At 42.5% G+C, this 16,225-nt stretch overlaps 1 protein-coding gene across 1 annotated transcript in view; it reads right to left on the bottom strand.

Annotated features, from left to right (window-relative positions):
* Positions 1-16,225, bottom strand: part of UBXN2A (UBX domain protein 2A) — a 49,835-nt gene that overhangs the window by 30,038 nt on the left and 3,572 nt on the right. Inside the window, exons 2-3 of the mRNA XM_011950792.1 lie at positions 7,864-8,002; positions 2,513-2,619 (exon numbers count right to left, since the gene is read on the bottom strand). Coding sequence (XP_011806182.1) covers positions 2,513-2,619; positions 7,864-8,002 — 246 coding nt within the window. The remainder of the gene's footprint in view (positions 1-2,512; positions 2,620-7,863; positions 8,003-16,225) is intronic.

Raw genomic sequence — 16,225 nt, 5'->3', positions numbered from 1 at the left:
GTCAAAAATATTTTTCATAGTGGCAAAGTTTAAAATACTTGGCTGGGCATGGTGGCTCATGCTGGTAATCCCAGCACTCTGGCAGGTTGAGGCAGGAGGACTGCTTGAGCTCGGGAGTTTGAGACCAGCCTGGGTAACATAGCAAGATTTCATCTCTACTAAAAATTAAAAAAAAATTAGCTGGGCGTGGTGACACACACCTACAGTTCCAGTTATTCGGGAGGCCGAGGTAGGAGGACCACTTGAGATAGGGAGTTTGAAGCTGCAGTGAGCTATGATCATGCCACTGTACTCCAGCCTCAAAAAACATAAAAACAAAAAACTCTATGTTGCCAAGAACATTTAAGTATATATAAAAATTATGGGGCACTGTTGTGATAAAATAATATTCAGATACATTGAAATATTTGATGATGATTTTAAAATTGTTTTAAAAATAAATGTACATGTAGTATATATATGCATCTATGGACAGAAATGATAGAATGAAATTCAACAAAAATGTTAATAATAGTTACTTCTGAGTGGTTAAATTATAAGTGATTTTTAAGTTCTTTTTTTCTGAGACAGAGTCTCGCTCTGTCACCCAGGCTGAAGTGCAGTGGCACCATCTTGGCTCACTGCAACCTCTGCCTCCCGGGTTCAAGCGATTCTCCTGCCTCAGCCTCCTGAGTAGCTGGGACTAACAGGCACGTGCCACCATGCACGGCTAATTTTTGTATTTTTAGTAGGGATGGGGTTTCACTATGTTGGCCAGGCTGGTCTCGAACTCCCGACCTCGTGATCCACCCGCCTCAGCCTCCCAAAGTGCTGGGATTACAGGCTTGAGCCACCGCACCCGGCCTCGAGTTCTTAATACTTAAAAAAATTTTCTAGACCAAGCATGTATAATACTTAAGATTCATAAATATACAGTAAACATTACAATTTTTTTTTTTTTTTGAGATGGAGTCTGGCTCTGTTGCCCAGGCCAGGGTGCAGTAGTATGATCTCGGCTCACCACAGCCTCTGCCTCCCGGGTTCAAGCGATTCTCCTGCCTCAGCCTCCTGAGTAGCTGGGACTAACAGGCACGTGCCACCATGCACGGCTAATTTTTGTATTTTTAGTAGGGATGGGGTTTCACTATGTTGGCCAGGCTGGTCTCGAACTCCCGACCTTGTGATCTACTGGCCTCAGCCTCCCAAAGTGCTGGGATTACAGATGTGAGCCACCATGTCCGGCAACAATTTTTTTTCTTTTAAAATTTTTATTCATTAATCGGGCAGCCTGCCAAGCCAGAGAAGGGTCAGAGAGAGTTCTACCATGACCATTTTAAAGACTTTAAAGATATTTAAACATTTAAACATAAATATTAAATAATAAAGAAAATGAGGTATTAGAAAATACTTAGTAAATTAAGTAAGATTTGGGTTGATCAGAATTCAAGTTCCTAAACTTTCGTCAAAATTATAGTTGTTGGCTGGGCGTGGTGGCTCACGCTTGTAATCTCGGCACTTTGGGAGGCAGAGCAGGCAGATCATTACTTGAGGTCAGGAGTTCGAGACTAGCCTGGCCAACATGGTAAAACCTTGCTCTTTACTAAAAATATAAAAATCAGACGGGCACCGTGGCAGGCACCTGTAATCTCACCTACTCGGGAGGCTGAGGCACAAGAATCACTTGACCCCACAAGGCGGAGGCTGCATTGAGCTGAGATCATGCTACCGTACTCCAGCCTGAGTGAAAGAGCAAGACATCATCTTGAAAAAAAACCTGTAGTTGTGTTTCTCTTAAGAAAATTCATCTTATAAAAATGTGAATGTACAAAAGAAAAAGTGTATCTGTGAATGTGTAGGGGGTGTGTGAACATTAACATGGATTCTTTCACACACACACAAAAAAATGCCTAAAGTATCTTCCTATTACAAAGATTACTTACCCCACCTTGTTTTGTTTTGTTTTGTTTTTGAGATGGAGTTTTGCCCTTGTTGCCCAGGCTGGAGTGCAATGGTGCAATCTCGGCTCACTGCAACCTCTGCCTCTTAGATTCCAGCCATTCTCCTGCGTCAGCCTCCCGAGTAGCTGGGATAACAGGCATGTGCCACCACACTTGGCTAATTTTGTATTTTTAGTAGAGATGAGGTTTCTCCATGTTGGTCAGGCTGGTCTGGAACTCCCAACCTCAGGTGATCTGCCCACCTCGGCCTCCCAAAGTGCTGGGATCACAGGTACGAGCCACCATGCCCGCTGCCCCCCATCCCCCCTCCTTTTTTTTTGTTGGAGACAGGGCTTCGTGCTGTTGCCCAGGCTGGAGTGCAGGGTGCAAGCATGTCTCAGTGTAGCCTCAATCTCCCAAGTGCAAGCAATCCTGAGTAGCTGGGCTGGCTGGGTAATTTTTTTTTAAGTAGAGATAAGGTCTGGCTATGTTACTACCCAGGCTGGCCTTGAACTCCTGAGCTCAAGCAATCCTCTCGCCACAGCCTGCCAAAGTTTTGGGATTACAGGCTTGAGCCACCACACCTGGCTACTCACCCCTTTTTGATGGAGTTCAAAAACTGCTGACTGGCACCATCGGAATAACTTCTGAAATCATCGTTGACGGTGAATCCGTTTTTCCATAATTTTATATTTACATCTACCTGCAAAACAGTAGCAAACAAAATGCATCATGTTAATAAAATGTAGTAGGATTGAAAGTTCTTTGAAAATTTCTTCTATCACTATTCAAGCTGGGTGGGGTGGTTCACTCCTGTAATCCCAGCACTTTGGGAGGCCAAGGCAGGACTGCTTGAGCCTAGGAGTTGGACACCAGCCCTGGCAACATAGCAAGACCCAGTTTCTACAAAAAATTAAAATCACTGATATGGTTTGGCTGTGTCCCCACCAAAATCTCAAGTTGAATTGTATCTCCCAGAATTCCCATGTGTTGTGGGAGGGACCAAGGGGGAGATAATTAAATCATGGGGGCCCATCTTTCCCATGCAATTCTTGTGATAGTGAGTAAGTCTCACAAGATCTGGAGGGTTTATCAGGAGTTTCCACTTTTGCTTCTTGCTCATTTTCTGCTGCTGGTGCCATGATCATGAGACTTCCCCAGCCATGTGGAACTGTAAGTCAAATTAAACTTCCTTTCTTCCCAGTCTCGGGTATGTCTTTATCGGCAGCGTAAAAATGGACTAATACAATTGGCTTCATAAACATTAAAATATAAGGGGGAGGTGATGTTGGGCGAGGTACAGAATTGAGTGATCAGGAGAGAGAAGAATACTCAGGATTATAGATTCTAGAGCAAGAGCAGTAGAGTTCCCCCAGTGGACAACCAGTCCACTGAAGGAAGGAGGGTTTCACCACAGTCTTCTCTTAGAAAAATTTTAACTGGTGGGCCAGGCATGGTGGCTCTCGCTTATGCTGTACAGTTGTATGGTATTTATACTTTTACAGATACAAATAACAATTGATTTAATCCCCAATTGTAACATAACTATGTTAGAAGAATGGGAAGAGGTGATTTGGGGAGAGGGGGAAGGTAGAAAAAGAGCTAAATCCTTATTATCTATAATACAAAGTGAATACATAATTCAAAAATCTGAAAAATCAAGAACTATCACTATTAGCATATTATCAGAAACAGAAAGCTCGTGTCAGTAGAAATACCTAAGAGTTATAACTTGTTGCCTCTGGAAAGTAGATGTGACCGGATGCAGTGGCTCACACCTGTAATCCCAGCACTTTGGGAGGCCAAGGCAGGTGGATCACCTGAAGTCAGGAGTTCAACACCAGCCTGACCAACACGGAGAAACCCCGTCTCTACTAAAAATACAAATTAGCCAGGCGTGGTGGTGCATGCCTGTAATCCCAGGCTGAGGTAGGAGAATCGCTTGAACCTGGGAGGCGGAAGCTGCGGTGAGACAAGATCGCACCATTGCACTCCAGTCTGGGTAATAGGAGTGAAATGCCAACTTAAAAAACAAAAAAGAAGGTAGATGCTAGGGCCAAGGAGTAACAAGCCTGCTACTTTTCAACATAAGCCTTTTACAACTAATAGATTAAGTTTTAATTTAAAAACCAAATCAGAGTGAAGGGATTTTTCATAAATACTTTTTTAAATGTCTCAAGTCAAAAAATCAGCTGGGGTCTCATAATTGGTACCGCTCGCAGTCTGCTTTGACGTGTTATTTTGATTGAAATGTTTTTTTAAAAAACCAAACCTCTTACAGTTACGCAGTTAGGAAAAGAAGTATTTTAATAGCCTTCCCAGGATATTCTTTGACACTTCATCAAAATTTAAATAAGTAGTAGTAGTATCTCAAAAGTTAGTTGAGAATCTGAATGTGGAATCTGAAACTTACCAACCATCTTTTCATATACTTGTTACATTAAAATCTTTTAGCATATGTGATTCTTTGGCTCTTTTACTCATGCATTGCTTTATAACATCATATATTGGTCATTTGGAAAATACTGTTTTCTTAATTATGCAGATCTTCCAACTGCTGACACATTTAATTATATAATAAAATTTATATGTATCAAAATGACACTAATCTTACTAGGAAATTCCTTAAGTTTTGAGAAACTGTCAAGGTATGGTGGCTTTCTTTTTCTTTTCTTTTTTTTTTTTTGAGACAGTCTTGCTGTGTTACTCAGGCTAGAGAGCAGTGGCACGGTTTTGGCTCACTGCAACCTCTGCCTCCCAGGTTCAAGCGATTCTCATGCCTTAACCTCCTGAGTAGCTGAGATTACAGGTGTGCATCACCAAGCCCAGCTAATTTTTTGTATTTTTTAGTAGAGAAAGAGTTTCGCCATGTTAGCCAGGCTGGTCTTGAACTCCTGGCCTCAAGTGATTCACCCACCTTGGCCTCCCAAAGTGGTGGGATTACAGGCGTGAGCCACCAAGCACAGCCTATAGGGGCAATTTTCTAAAAGTGTTATTTTCACTTAAGAAGTTGGTTAAGGCCAGGCGTGGTGGCTCATGCCTGTAATCCCAGAACTTTGGGAGGCCGAGGAGGGCAGATCATAAGGTCAAGAGATTGAGACCATCCTGGTTAACACAGTGAAACCCTGTCTCTACTAAAAATACAAAAAAATTAACCAGGCGTGGTGGCGGGACCTGTAGTCCCAGCTACTGGGGAGGCTGAGGCAGGAGAATGGCGTGAACCCGGGAGGCGAAGCTTGCAGTTAGCCGAGATCACACTACTGCACTCCAGCCTGGGCGACAGAGCGCGACTCCGTCTCAAAAAAAAAGTTGGTTAAATAAAAATTTATCATTTTCAACAGCTACTATAAGTTGCTTTCCTTGAAGTGTCAGGCTCAATTCATTCATTATTAGAAACTATCTACCAGGCAGGGCCGGGCACGGTGGCTCATGCCTGTAATCCCAGTACTTTGGAAGGCTGAGGCGGGTGGATCATGAGGTCAGGAGTTTGAGACCAGCCTGTCCAACATGGTGAAACCCCATCTCTACGAAAATGTAAAAATTAGCCAGGCAAGGTGGTGCATGCCTGTAATCCCAGCCACTGGGGAGGCTGAAGCAGGAGAATGGCTTGAACCCAGGAGGTGGAGGTTGCAGTGAGCCAATTGTGCCACTGCACTCCACCCTGGGTGACAGAGCAAGACTCTATCTCAAAAAATAAAAAAAAATGATAAAAAAATAAAAAAAAAGTCAGACGCGGTGGCTCACACCTGTAATCCCAGCACTTTGGGAGGCCAAGGCAGGTGGATTGCAAGGTCAGGAGAGCGAGACCATCCTGACTAACACTGTGAAACCCTGTCTCTACTAAAAATACAAAAAATTAGCCAGGTGTGGTGGCGGGCGCCCATAGTCCCAGCTACTTGGGAGGCTGAGGCAGGAGAATGGTGTGAACCTGGAAGGTGGAGCTTGCAGTGAGCCGAGGTCGCACCACTGCACTCCAGCTTGGGTGACAGAACGAGACTCTGTCTCAAAAAAAAAAAAAAAAGAAAATATCTGCTAGGCCAGGTGTGGTGGCTTACGCCTGTAATCCCAGAACTTTGGGAGGTCAAGGTAGGCAGATCACAAGGTCAGGAATTTGAGACCAACCTTACTAACATGGTGAAACCCCATCTCTACTAAAAACACAAATCATTAGCCAGGCATGGTGGTGCGCACCTATAATCCCAGCTACTAGGGAGGCTGAGGCAGAAGAATTGCTTGAACCTGGGAGGCGGAGGTTGCAATGAGCTGAGATCATGCCATTGCACTCCAGCCTGGGTGACAGAGCAAGTTGGAATATCCACAGTCTGTATGTAAACCATTCTTTCTTGCAGAAACAATATGCCATAAAAAAGCAGACAGTTTGTTGATCTCAAATAACTGCACCTTTCCTTGAGACACTTCTGTATATTGTAGAAATACTTTATAGTTCACATTTTGTCACACAGACTATTAAGATGTGTATTCAAGGTTTGAGATACATAATTAATTAATTAATTAATTTATTTATTTATTTTGAGACCGAGTCTAGCCCTGTTGCCCAGGCTGGAGTGCAGTGGTGCAATCTCAGCTCACTGCAATCTCCACCTCCCAAGTTCACGCAATTCTCCTGCCTCAGCCTCCTGAGCAGCTGGGACTATAGGCATGCGCCACCATGCCCGGTTAATTTTTGTACTTTTAGTAGAGACAGGGTTTCATCATGTTGATTAGGCTGATCTTGAACTCCTGACCTCATGATCTGCCCGCCTCAGCCTTCCAAAGTGCTGGGATTACAGGCGTGAGCCACCACGCCTGGCTGAGATACAAAATTTATAAATTCTACTGCTTCATCAAGGACATTCTTAATTAAAATCAGTTCTTTTTCCCCCTTGGAAGTATACGCAAAGAATAAAGTACAGGTTGAATATCCCTTATCTGAAATGCTTGGGACCAGAAGGGTTTTGAATTTCAGATTCTGAAATATTTGCTGGTTGAGCTTTCCAAATTCTAAACTCAAAATCTGAAACGCCCCCAATGAGCATCTCCTTTGAGCATTATGTCAGCACTAAAAAAATTTTGGATTTTGAAGCATTTGGATTTTTGGATTCGGTGGATTTGGGATGTTAACCTGTAACTGCCAGCAGTTTGTTGCCACTGCCTTGATTCCTGCTAAGGTGTTGCAGTTTTACCCACCACTACTTTTGCAATATCAGTGCAAAATGAACAGTTAGTTTTTTACCTTACCTACCCTTACCTTACCAGACAGGGTCTCACTCTGTCACCCAGGCTGGAGTACAGTGGTGTGGTCATGGCTCATTGCAGCCTCAAACTCCTGAGCTCAAGCAATCCTCCCAACTCAGCCTCACAAGAAGCTGGGACTATAGGCACATGCCACCATGCCCAGTTAATTTTTTTATTCTTTTGTAGAGATGGGTCTTGCTTTATTGCCCAGACTGGTTTTTAACTCCTAGGCTCAAGTGATCCTTCTGCCTCAGCCTCCTAAAGTGCTGGGATTATAGGTGTCCCTAGCTTGTGAACATAGTGAAAAAGGGAAATAATATCTATTATGAAAACAGTTTTGGCCTCATACCTATAATCCCAGCACTTTGGGAAACCAAGGTGGGAGAACTACTTGAGCCCAGGAATTTGAGACCAGCCTGGGCAACAAAGCAAGACCCAATCTCTACAAAAGAATAAAACAATTAGCTGGGCATGGTGGTGTGTGCCTGAGCTCCAGACTACCCAAGAAGGCCGAGGCAGGAGGACTGCTTGAACCCAGGAGCTTGAGGCTGCCGTGGGCCAAGATCGGATTGAGCCACTGCACTCCAGTCTTGGTGACAGAGAAAGACCTTGTCTCAGACAAACAAAACAATTTTGACCTTAGGGACCCTCTAATAGATCCATATATTTAGAAACACTGGAAGAAAAACAAAAGTAATAGACATTTATTTACCTGTTTTTTCTGTTCAGTGGGAGACACGCATTTGGAACCAACTTTCTGAGCTTCCTCAAAAAGGCTATCAACAAAATATTCACAATTTGATTGTTGATTATTACTAAGAGGTTGATTATCAGATCCTGTTTCACAAACCCTAAATAAGATAAAGAAAAACAGGCACTATTAACTATTAGGTCTCCAAAAATTTACTTATTTTGTTCTAGTTAAGGATATTGAACTTAGATGCTATGTGCATGTCTGTAGTTCAGGCCCTCTTCTAAGTTAATATAACCCTGGGGAAGTCATTAACCCCTTTTTAGTTCAGAGCAGGGTTTTCTCAACTTCAGCTCTACTAACATTTAGAAATGAATAAGGCTTTGCTGTTTGAGGTGTCCTGTGCCTTGGAGATTGGGATCCCCAACCCCTAGGCCCATAGCCTGTCAGGAACCAGGTCGCACAGCAGGTGGTGAGTGACAGGTGAGCAAGCAAAGCTTCATCTGTACTTACTGTCACTCCCATCGCTCACATTACCACCTGAGCTCTGCCTCCTGTCAGATCAGTGGTGGCATTAGATTCCCATAGGAGCATGAATCTGTGAACTGAATATCCAAGGGATCTAGGTTGCATGCTCCTTATGAGACTCTAATGCCTCATGATCTGTTGCTGTTTCCCATTGCCCCCAGATGGGACCATCTAGTTGCAGGAAAACAAGCTTAGGGTTCCCACTAATTCGACATTATGGTGAGCTGTATAACTATTTCATTATACATTACAATGTAATAATAATAGAAATAAAGTGCAAATAAATATAATGTGCTTGAATCATCCCAAAATCATCTCCCCTTTCCCCCCACAGGTCCATGGAAAAACTGTCTTCCACAAAACCAGTCGCTGGTGCCAAAAAAGTTGGGGATCACTGTTGCAGACGTTTAATAGTATCCTTGGCCTTTACCCATGAGATACAACAAGTAGGATCCTCATCCCTGGCCCATCCCCAATCCCCAGTGTTATAATAACCAAAAACATCTCTTCACATTGCCAAATGTGTCTAGGTGCAAAATCTCTCCAGTTTAAAAACCACTGGTCTGGAGTAAAAAATGTGTGGTGTTTTCTTTGTTTTTTGAGGTTTTTTTGAGACAAGGTCCCTCTCTGTCACGCAGGCTGGAGTGTAGTGGCGCAATTTCAGCTCACTACAGTTGTAACCTCCAGGGCTCAACCAGTCTTCCCACTTCAGACCCCCAAGTAGCTGGGACTACAGGCTTGCACCACCATGTCCAGCTAATTTTTTGTAGAGATGGGATTTCACCATGTTACCCAGGCTGGTCTCAAACTCCTGGGCTTCCGTGATATGCCTGTCTTGGCCACCCAAAGTACTGGGATTACAGGTGTGAGCCATCGCTCCTGGCCAAAATGTGTTATTTTTAAAGGGTTCAAAATGGCTTTAAAAGGGATTACTACACATTTTTTGGTAACAGAAAACACTCTTGAACTAAAGGGGATAATGCATCAGCAACAATTGCATTTTTGCTCCTTTGCACACTTCAGAATATTTCCCACTGAAGACTTTATTTATAGTGATTTATTTGTTTATTTTTGAGACAGAGTCTCATTCTGTCACCCAGGATGGAGTGCATGATCACAGCTCACTGCTGCCTCAACTCCCTGGGCTCAAGTGATTCTCCCCCAAGTAGCTGGTTCTATAGGCGCACATTGCCACTGCTGGCTGAGTTTTAAGAATGTTTTGGAGAGGCCGGGCACAGTGGCTCCTGCCTGTAATCCCAGCACTTTGGGAGGCTGACGCGGGTGGATCACGGGGTCAAGAGATCAAGACCATCCTGGAAAACATGATGAAACCCCGTCTCTACTAAAAATACAAAAATTAGCTAGGCGTGGTGGCGCATACCTGTAGTCCCAGCTACTCAGGAGGCTGAGGCAGAAGAATCGCTTGAACCTGGGAGGCGGAGGCTGCAGTGAGCCGAGATCATGCCACGGCACTCCAGCCTGGCGACAGAGTGAGACTCCGTCAAAAAAAAAAAAAAAGAAACATTATCTAAGATTCTGTTTGCTAGAAAAGATGGTTTCTGGTTGTTCTCTTTTGAAATCACACTGGAAATTTTATAAAAGTACAGAAATATGATTTCTCAAATTCTATAAATAATAGCAATCATACTTTTATACCTCTTATACTGTGCCAGGAAATTTAAGTTAGAAACTGTTAACTTACCACCATACTACTCTGTCTCCCAAGTCTGTGATCCTAACCATGACATCTTATAAAGAACTATTCTAAGTACCTTACGTGTGCCAACTCATTCAAATCCTCACAATGACCCTAAAAGGTAGGTATTATTTTTATCCCCATTTAATAGATGAAGAAAAAGCTTAAGTAATTTGCCAGAGACCACAAAGCTATTAGGAGGCAGTGCTAGGAACTGAACTCAAGCTACCAGTGCCTCTGCTCTTAATCACTATGCTAGACTGTTGTGGAAAACAGCCATCACTGAGCCTTGGCGTGGTGGTGCACGTCTGTAGTCACTTGAGGAGCATCACTTGAGGCCAGGAGTTTGAGGCTGTAGTGTGCTCTGACTGAGCCCACTAGAATGCAGTGACTAACCACTGCATTTTAGCCTGGGCAACATAGTGAGACCTTGTCTCTTTAAAAAAAAAAAAGGCCATCACTACATTGTTACTAAAATGCTGATACGCAGGGCAGTGCTTTAACTTACGTATACATTTTTTTCCTTCCCTAGGTAGTCCTCTTGTATATACTCTTAAAACACTCCATATTATCACAAAGTATTATGTCTTTTCCAAAGCAATGACATGATACCTCTTACACAGAAATAGTTACACCCTAAGACGGTTTCTTATAACACTAGTGATTTTCCCCGCCCTTTAATCAGCATAGTCACATAGCAGTATAGCATACTGTCTAAAAGTCTGGGCATTGCTGTTTGTATTTAAGTGCCTTCATTTAGTCATACTGACAATGGGTAAGAAACTTAACTTCTATGTGATTTGCTTTGCTTGCAAAATACAGATACTACCACTTATTTCACATGGTTGTTGTGAAGATTAAATGAAAACATATATAAAAGCCTTTACATGGTATATAGTAAGTACCAGTATACACAATGACACAGAGTACACTCTCAAATATTAGTAATATCATTATAACCATTTTATGCTTTCTGGTATTTAACTGTTTCTTCTGTTCAGATGGTAGTTGGTGCTCCGTCAGTAATTACTAAATACAAAGCCAATAAAGCTGAGCATCCAGAGTGGCTGAAATTTTATTCCTTCATGTTATTTACTTAATGTGTAAATTCTATTAAACTTCATCATGTGAATTCAAATTACTCAAATATTTATTGAGTATCTACTACATGCTAGGTGACAGGGAGATATGAAGATGAGTAAGAAAGAGTCTATGTTTATAAGAGGTTCAGAGTACAGTAGAGTGGAGTGGAGTGGAAATGTATAGTAAGAGTAGAGTGGAGATGTATAGTAGGAAATAGTTACAATAGAAAATACAGCCAGGCACAATGGCTCATGCCTGTAATCCCAGCATTTTGGGAGGTCAAAGTAGGAGAATTGCTTGAGCCCAGGAATTGCAGACCAGCCTGGGCAACATGGTGAAACCCCATCTCTATAAAAAAAGAAAATAATTAGCTGGGCGTGGTGGTACAGCCTGTAGCCCCAGCGACTTGGGAGGCTGAGCCCAGGAGGCCAAGGTTGCAGTGAACTGAGATCATGTCAATGTACTCCAGGCCTGGGCAACAGAGTAAGACACTGTCTCTAAAGAAAAATAAAAACATTAAAAAAAAAAAAAAAAAAGAGAGTAAATAACTGGTGGCCGGGTGTGGTGGCTCACTCCTGTAATCCCAGCACTTTGGGAGGCCAACGTGGGCGGATCATAAGGTCAAGAGATCAAGACCATCTGGCCAACATGGTGAAACTCCATCTCTACTAAAAATACAAAGAGTAGCCGGGCATGGTGGCGGGTGCCTGTAGTCCCAGCTGCTTGGGAGGCTGAGGCAGGAGAAATGTTTGAACCTGGGAGGCAGAGGTTGTAGTGAGCCAAGATCGCGCCACTGCACTCCAGCCTGGCAACAGAGCGAGAGTCCGTCTTTAAAAAAAAAAAGAAAGAAAATAACTACAACAAGAGATATAAGATACAGTTCAGAAAACTGGGGCGTTCTGGCTCCATTGAACAGGTGGTAATGGGTTTGTTTCACTTTTGTTGAGTGTATAGGCACAGGAAGAAAGAGTAGCAAAGGCATTAAAAACTGCTTTATGCCCTTAAAATTGATAACTTAGATGAAATGAACCAATTTCTTATAAGGCACACTCTATCAAAACACACACAAGAAGGAACAGATAATATGAACAGGCTTATGGATACTAAGGGAATTAAATCAATAATATGTAACCTTCTAAAACAGAAGCACCGGGCCTGGATGACGTCACTGATGAATTCTACCAAAAATTTAAGAAAGAAATATATAACCTCTTCCAGAAAATAGAAGCACAGGGAACACTTTTAACTCATGCTACAAGGATAACACTATGCTAATACTAAAACCAAAGACATTACAAGAAAGGAAAGCTACAGAAAATTTATCATGAACATATATGCAAAAATACTCAACAAAATATTACCAAACAGAATACAACAATGTATAAAAAAAAAGTAAACACCACAACCATGCAGGATTTATCCTAGGTATGTGAGGCTACAGTGGTTTAACACTGAAAATCAATGCATGTAATCTATCACATCACCGGTCTAAAGAAGAAAAATAATATAATCATATCAACATATGCAGAAAAAGCATTAGACAATATCTAACAACCATTCATAATAAAACCCCCACAAACTAGGAATAGAAAGGGAACTTCCTCAACTTGGTAAAGAATGTCTGCAAAACTCTACATCTAACATCACATTTAATCACGAGAAACTAGACATTTTCCCACTAAGATCAGGAACAAGACAAGGATGTTGCATCTCACCATTCCTCATCAGTGTTGTACTGGAAGTCCTAGCTAATCCAGTAAGATAAAGAAAGGAAATAAAATGTATACAGATTGGAAAGAAGGCTGGGTGCAGTGGCTCACGCCTATAATCCCAGCACTTTAAGAGGCCGAGGTGGGAGGATCCCTTGAGCCCAGGAGTTTGAGACCAGCCTGGGCAACATAGGGATACCCAATCTTGATAAAAAAAATAAGAAAAATTAGCCAGGTATGGTGGCACATGCCTATAGTTCCAGTCTCTCCAATAGCTAATTTTTGTATTTTGTAGAGATGAGGGTTTACCATGTGCCCCAGGCTAGTCTTGAACTCCTGGGGTCAAGAAATCTGCCTGCCTTGGCCTCCCAAAGTGCTAGGATTACAGATGTGAACCACTGTGCTCAGCCAGTAAACACGTCTTAAAATGTCAGGAGTTCCCATAATACTAAAAGTACAGAAGCTTCAGGTGAGGGACTTTCTAAAAAAATTTTTTATTTTATCATGGTAAGAACACTTAAAATGAGACCTAACCTCTTAACATATTTTTAAGTGAACAATAAAGTGTGGCTAACTATAGGTACTATGTTGCCCAGCATATCTCTAGGATCTATTCATCTTGCTTAACTGAAACTTTATGCCCATTGATTAGCAACTCCTCATTTTCACTTTCCCCTAGCCCCTGGCAACCACCATTATATCCTCAAGGTTCATCTATGTTGTTGCATACTGCAGAATTTCCTTCTTTCTCAAGACTGAATAGCTGGGCGTGGTGGCTCACGCCTGTAATCCCAGTACTTTGGGAGGTCGAGGTGGGCGGATCACTTGAGGTCAGGAGTTTGAGACCAGTCTGACCAACATGGTGAAACCCTGTGTCTACTAAAAATAGAAAATTAGCCGGGCGTGGTTGCACACAATTGTAATGCCAGCTACTTGGGAGGCTTAAGGCAGGAGAATCACTTGAACCTGGGAGGCAGAGGTTGCGGTAAGCTGAAATTGTGCCACTGCACTCCAGCCCAGGCAAGAAGAGTGAAACTCTATCTCAAAAAAAAAAAAAAAAAAAAAAAAGACTGGATAATATTCCATTTGGGGTATGTATTATATAATCTTTACCCATTCATCTCTTTTCGAGATTTTTTTTTTTTTTTTTTTTTTTTTGAGACAGGATCTGGCTCTGTCACCCAGAATGGAGAAATGCAGTGACATGATCATGGCTCACTGCAGCCTCAAACTCCTAGGCTCAAACGATCCTCCTGTCTCAGCCTCCTCAATAGCTGGGTCTAAAGGTATGTGTCACCAAGCTGGCTAGTTTTTTAATTTTTCTTTTGTAGAGATGAGCTCTCACTATGTGAACCAGGCTGGTTTCAAAGTCCTTCCCTCAAGGGATCCTCCTGCCTTCGCTTCCCAAAGTGTTGGCATTACAGATGTGAGCCACTGCACCTAGCCTCTTCAAGATTCTGATTCCAACTCCTTTGGATAATATCCAGAGCTGGGATTCCTGGATTTATTCAGCAATCCATTCTGTAGCAATTCTATTTTTAATTTTTTGAGGAATCTCCATATTGTTTTTCATAGGAGATGCACCATTTTGCATCCCCATCAACAGTGGACAAGGGTTCTCTTTTCTCCACATCCTCACCAGGACTAGCTCTTTTGTTTTTTGATAATAGCCACCCTGATAGGTGTGAGGTGATTACTCTTATTTTGATTTGCATTTCCCTGATGATTACCAGTGACATTGAACATACACCTGTTGATCATTTGTATGTCCTCTTTGGAGAAATGTCTATTCAGACGTTTTCTTCCATTTTTCTTTCCTTTTTTTTTTTCTGAGACGCTGTCTCGCTTTTTCACCCAGGCCAGAGTGCAGTGGCGCAATCTTGCTTCTGCCTCCCAAGTAGTTGGGATTACAGGCGTGCGCCACCACGCCCAGCTTATTTTTGTATTTTTAGTAGAGATGGGGTTTCACCATGTTGGTCAGGCTGGTCTCGAACTTCTGACCTCGTGATCTGCCCGCCTCAGCCTCCCAAAGTGTGGGGATTACAGATGTGAGCCACTGAACCTGGCATTTTCTTCCATTTTTCAGTTGGGTCATTGATATGGTTTGGCTGTGTCCCCACCCAAATCTCATCTTGAATTCCCATGTGTTGTGGGAGGTAACTGAATCATGGGAGCAAGTCTTTCCCATCCTGTTCTCATGATAATGAATTAAGTCTCACAAGATGTGATGGTTTTAAAAAGAGGAGTTCCCCTGCACAAACTCTCTCTCTTTGCCTGCTGCCATCCATCTTAAGACGTAACTTGCTCTTCCTTGCCTTCTGCCATGACTGTGAGGCTTCCTCAGCCATGTGGAACTGTAAGTCCAAATAAACCTCTTCCTTGTTGGGAAGGCAGACTGAGTCAGGAGGATTGCTTGAGGCCAGTAGTCCAAAACCAGTCTGGGCAACATAGTAAGACTCCTGTCTCGAAAAATAAAAATACAGTCGGACACAGTGGCTCACACCTGTAATCCCAGCACTTTGGGAGGCCAAGGCGGGTGGATCACCTGAGGTTGGGAGTTCGGGAGGGCAATAAGAGTGAAACTCTGTCTCAAAAAAAAAAAAAAAGAAAAAAAAAGAAATAAAAAAGGAAAAAAAAAACCTCTTCCTTTTGTAAATTGCCCAGTATTGGGTATGTCTTTATCAGCAGCATGAAAAATGGACTAATACAGTTATTATTATTAGTTTTTGGCTACTGAGTTGTAGGAGTTATCTGATACATATTTTGGTAACTAATCCCTTATCAAATATATTGTTTCCAAATATTTTTTCCCATTCCATAGGCTGCCTTTTCATTCTGCTGACTGTTTCCTTTGCTTCAGGTAAGGGACTTTGAAACAACTATTTGGGCTGCAGGACAGCCTCTTCTGTTCACTTTCTTATTCTCTACTGTGTTCTGCATAAATAAGGTTATGAATTAGCTGTTGTTCATATAGGTGAAAGATTTGCATCTGTGGATGCTTAGATAGCACATATGATAAACATAGAACTTCACCATTTATAACCTTTGAACAACTGATACACTTAGAAAAGCACTTTTTAACCAGGTGCAGTGGCTCATGCCTGTAACCCCAGCACTTTGGGAGGCCAAGGCGGGCAGATCACCTGAGGTCAGGAGTCCAAGACCAGCCTGGACAGCATGGTGAAACCCTATCTCTACTAAAAGTACAAAAATTAGCCAGGCATGGTGGTGGGCGCTTGTAATCCCAACTACTCGGGAGACTTTAGGCAGGTGAATTGCTTGAACCTGGGAGGCAGAGGTTGCAGTGAGCCGAGATCATGCCACTGCTCTCCAGTCTGGGTGACAGAGCAAGACTCCATCTCAAAAA

Source organism: Colobus angolensis, unplaced genomic scaffold (assembly GCF_000951035.1).
Source record: "Colobus angolensis palliatus isolate OR3802 unplaced genomic scaffold, Cang.pa_1.0 Scaffold109, whole genome shotgun sequence".
In the NCBI taxonomy this organism is placed as follows: Eukaryota; Metazoa; Chordata; class Mammalia; order Primates; family Cercopithecidae; genus Colobus; species Colobus angolensis.
This window is presented reverse-complemented; position numbering and strand designations above follow the sequence as displayed.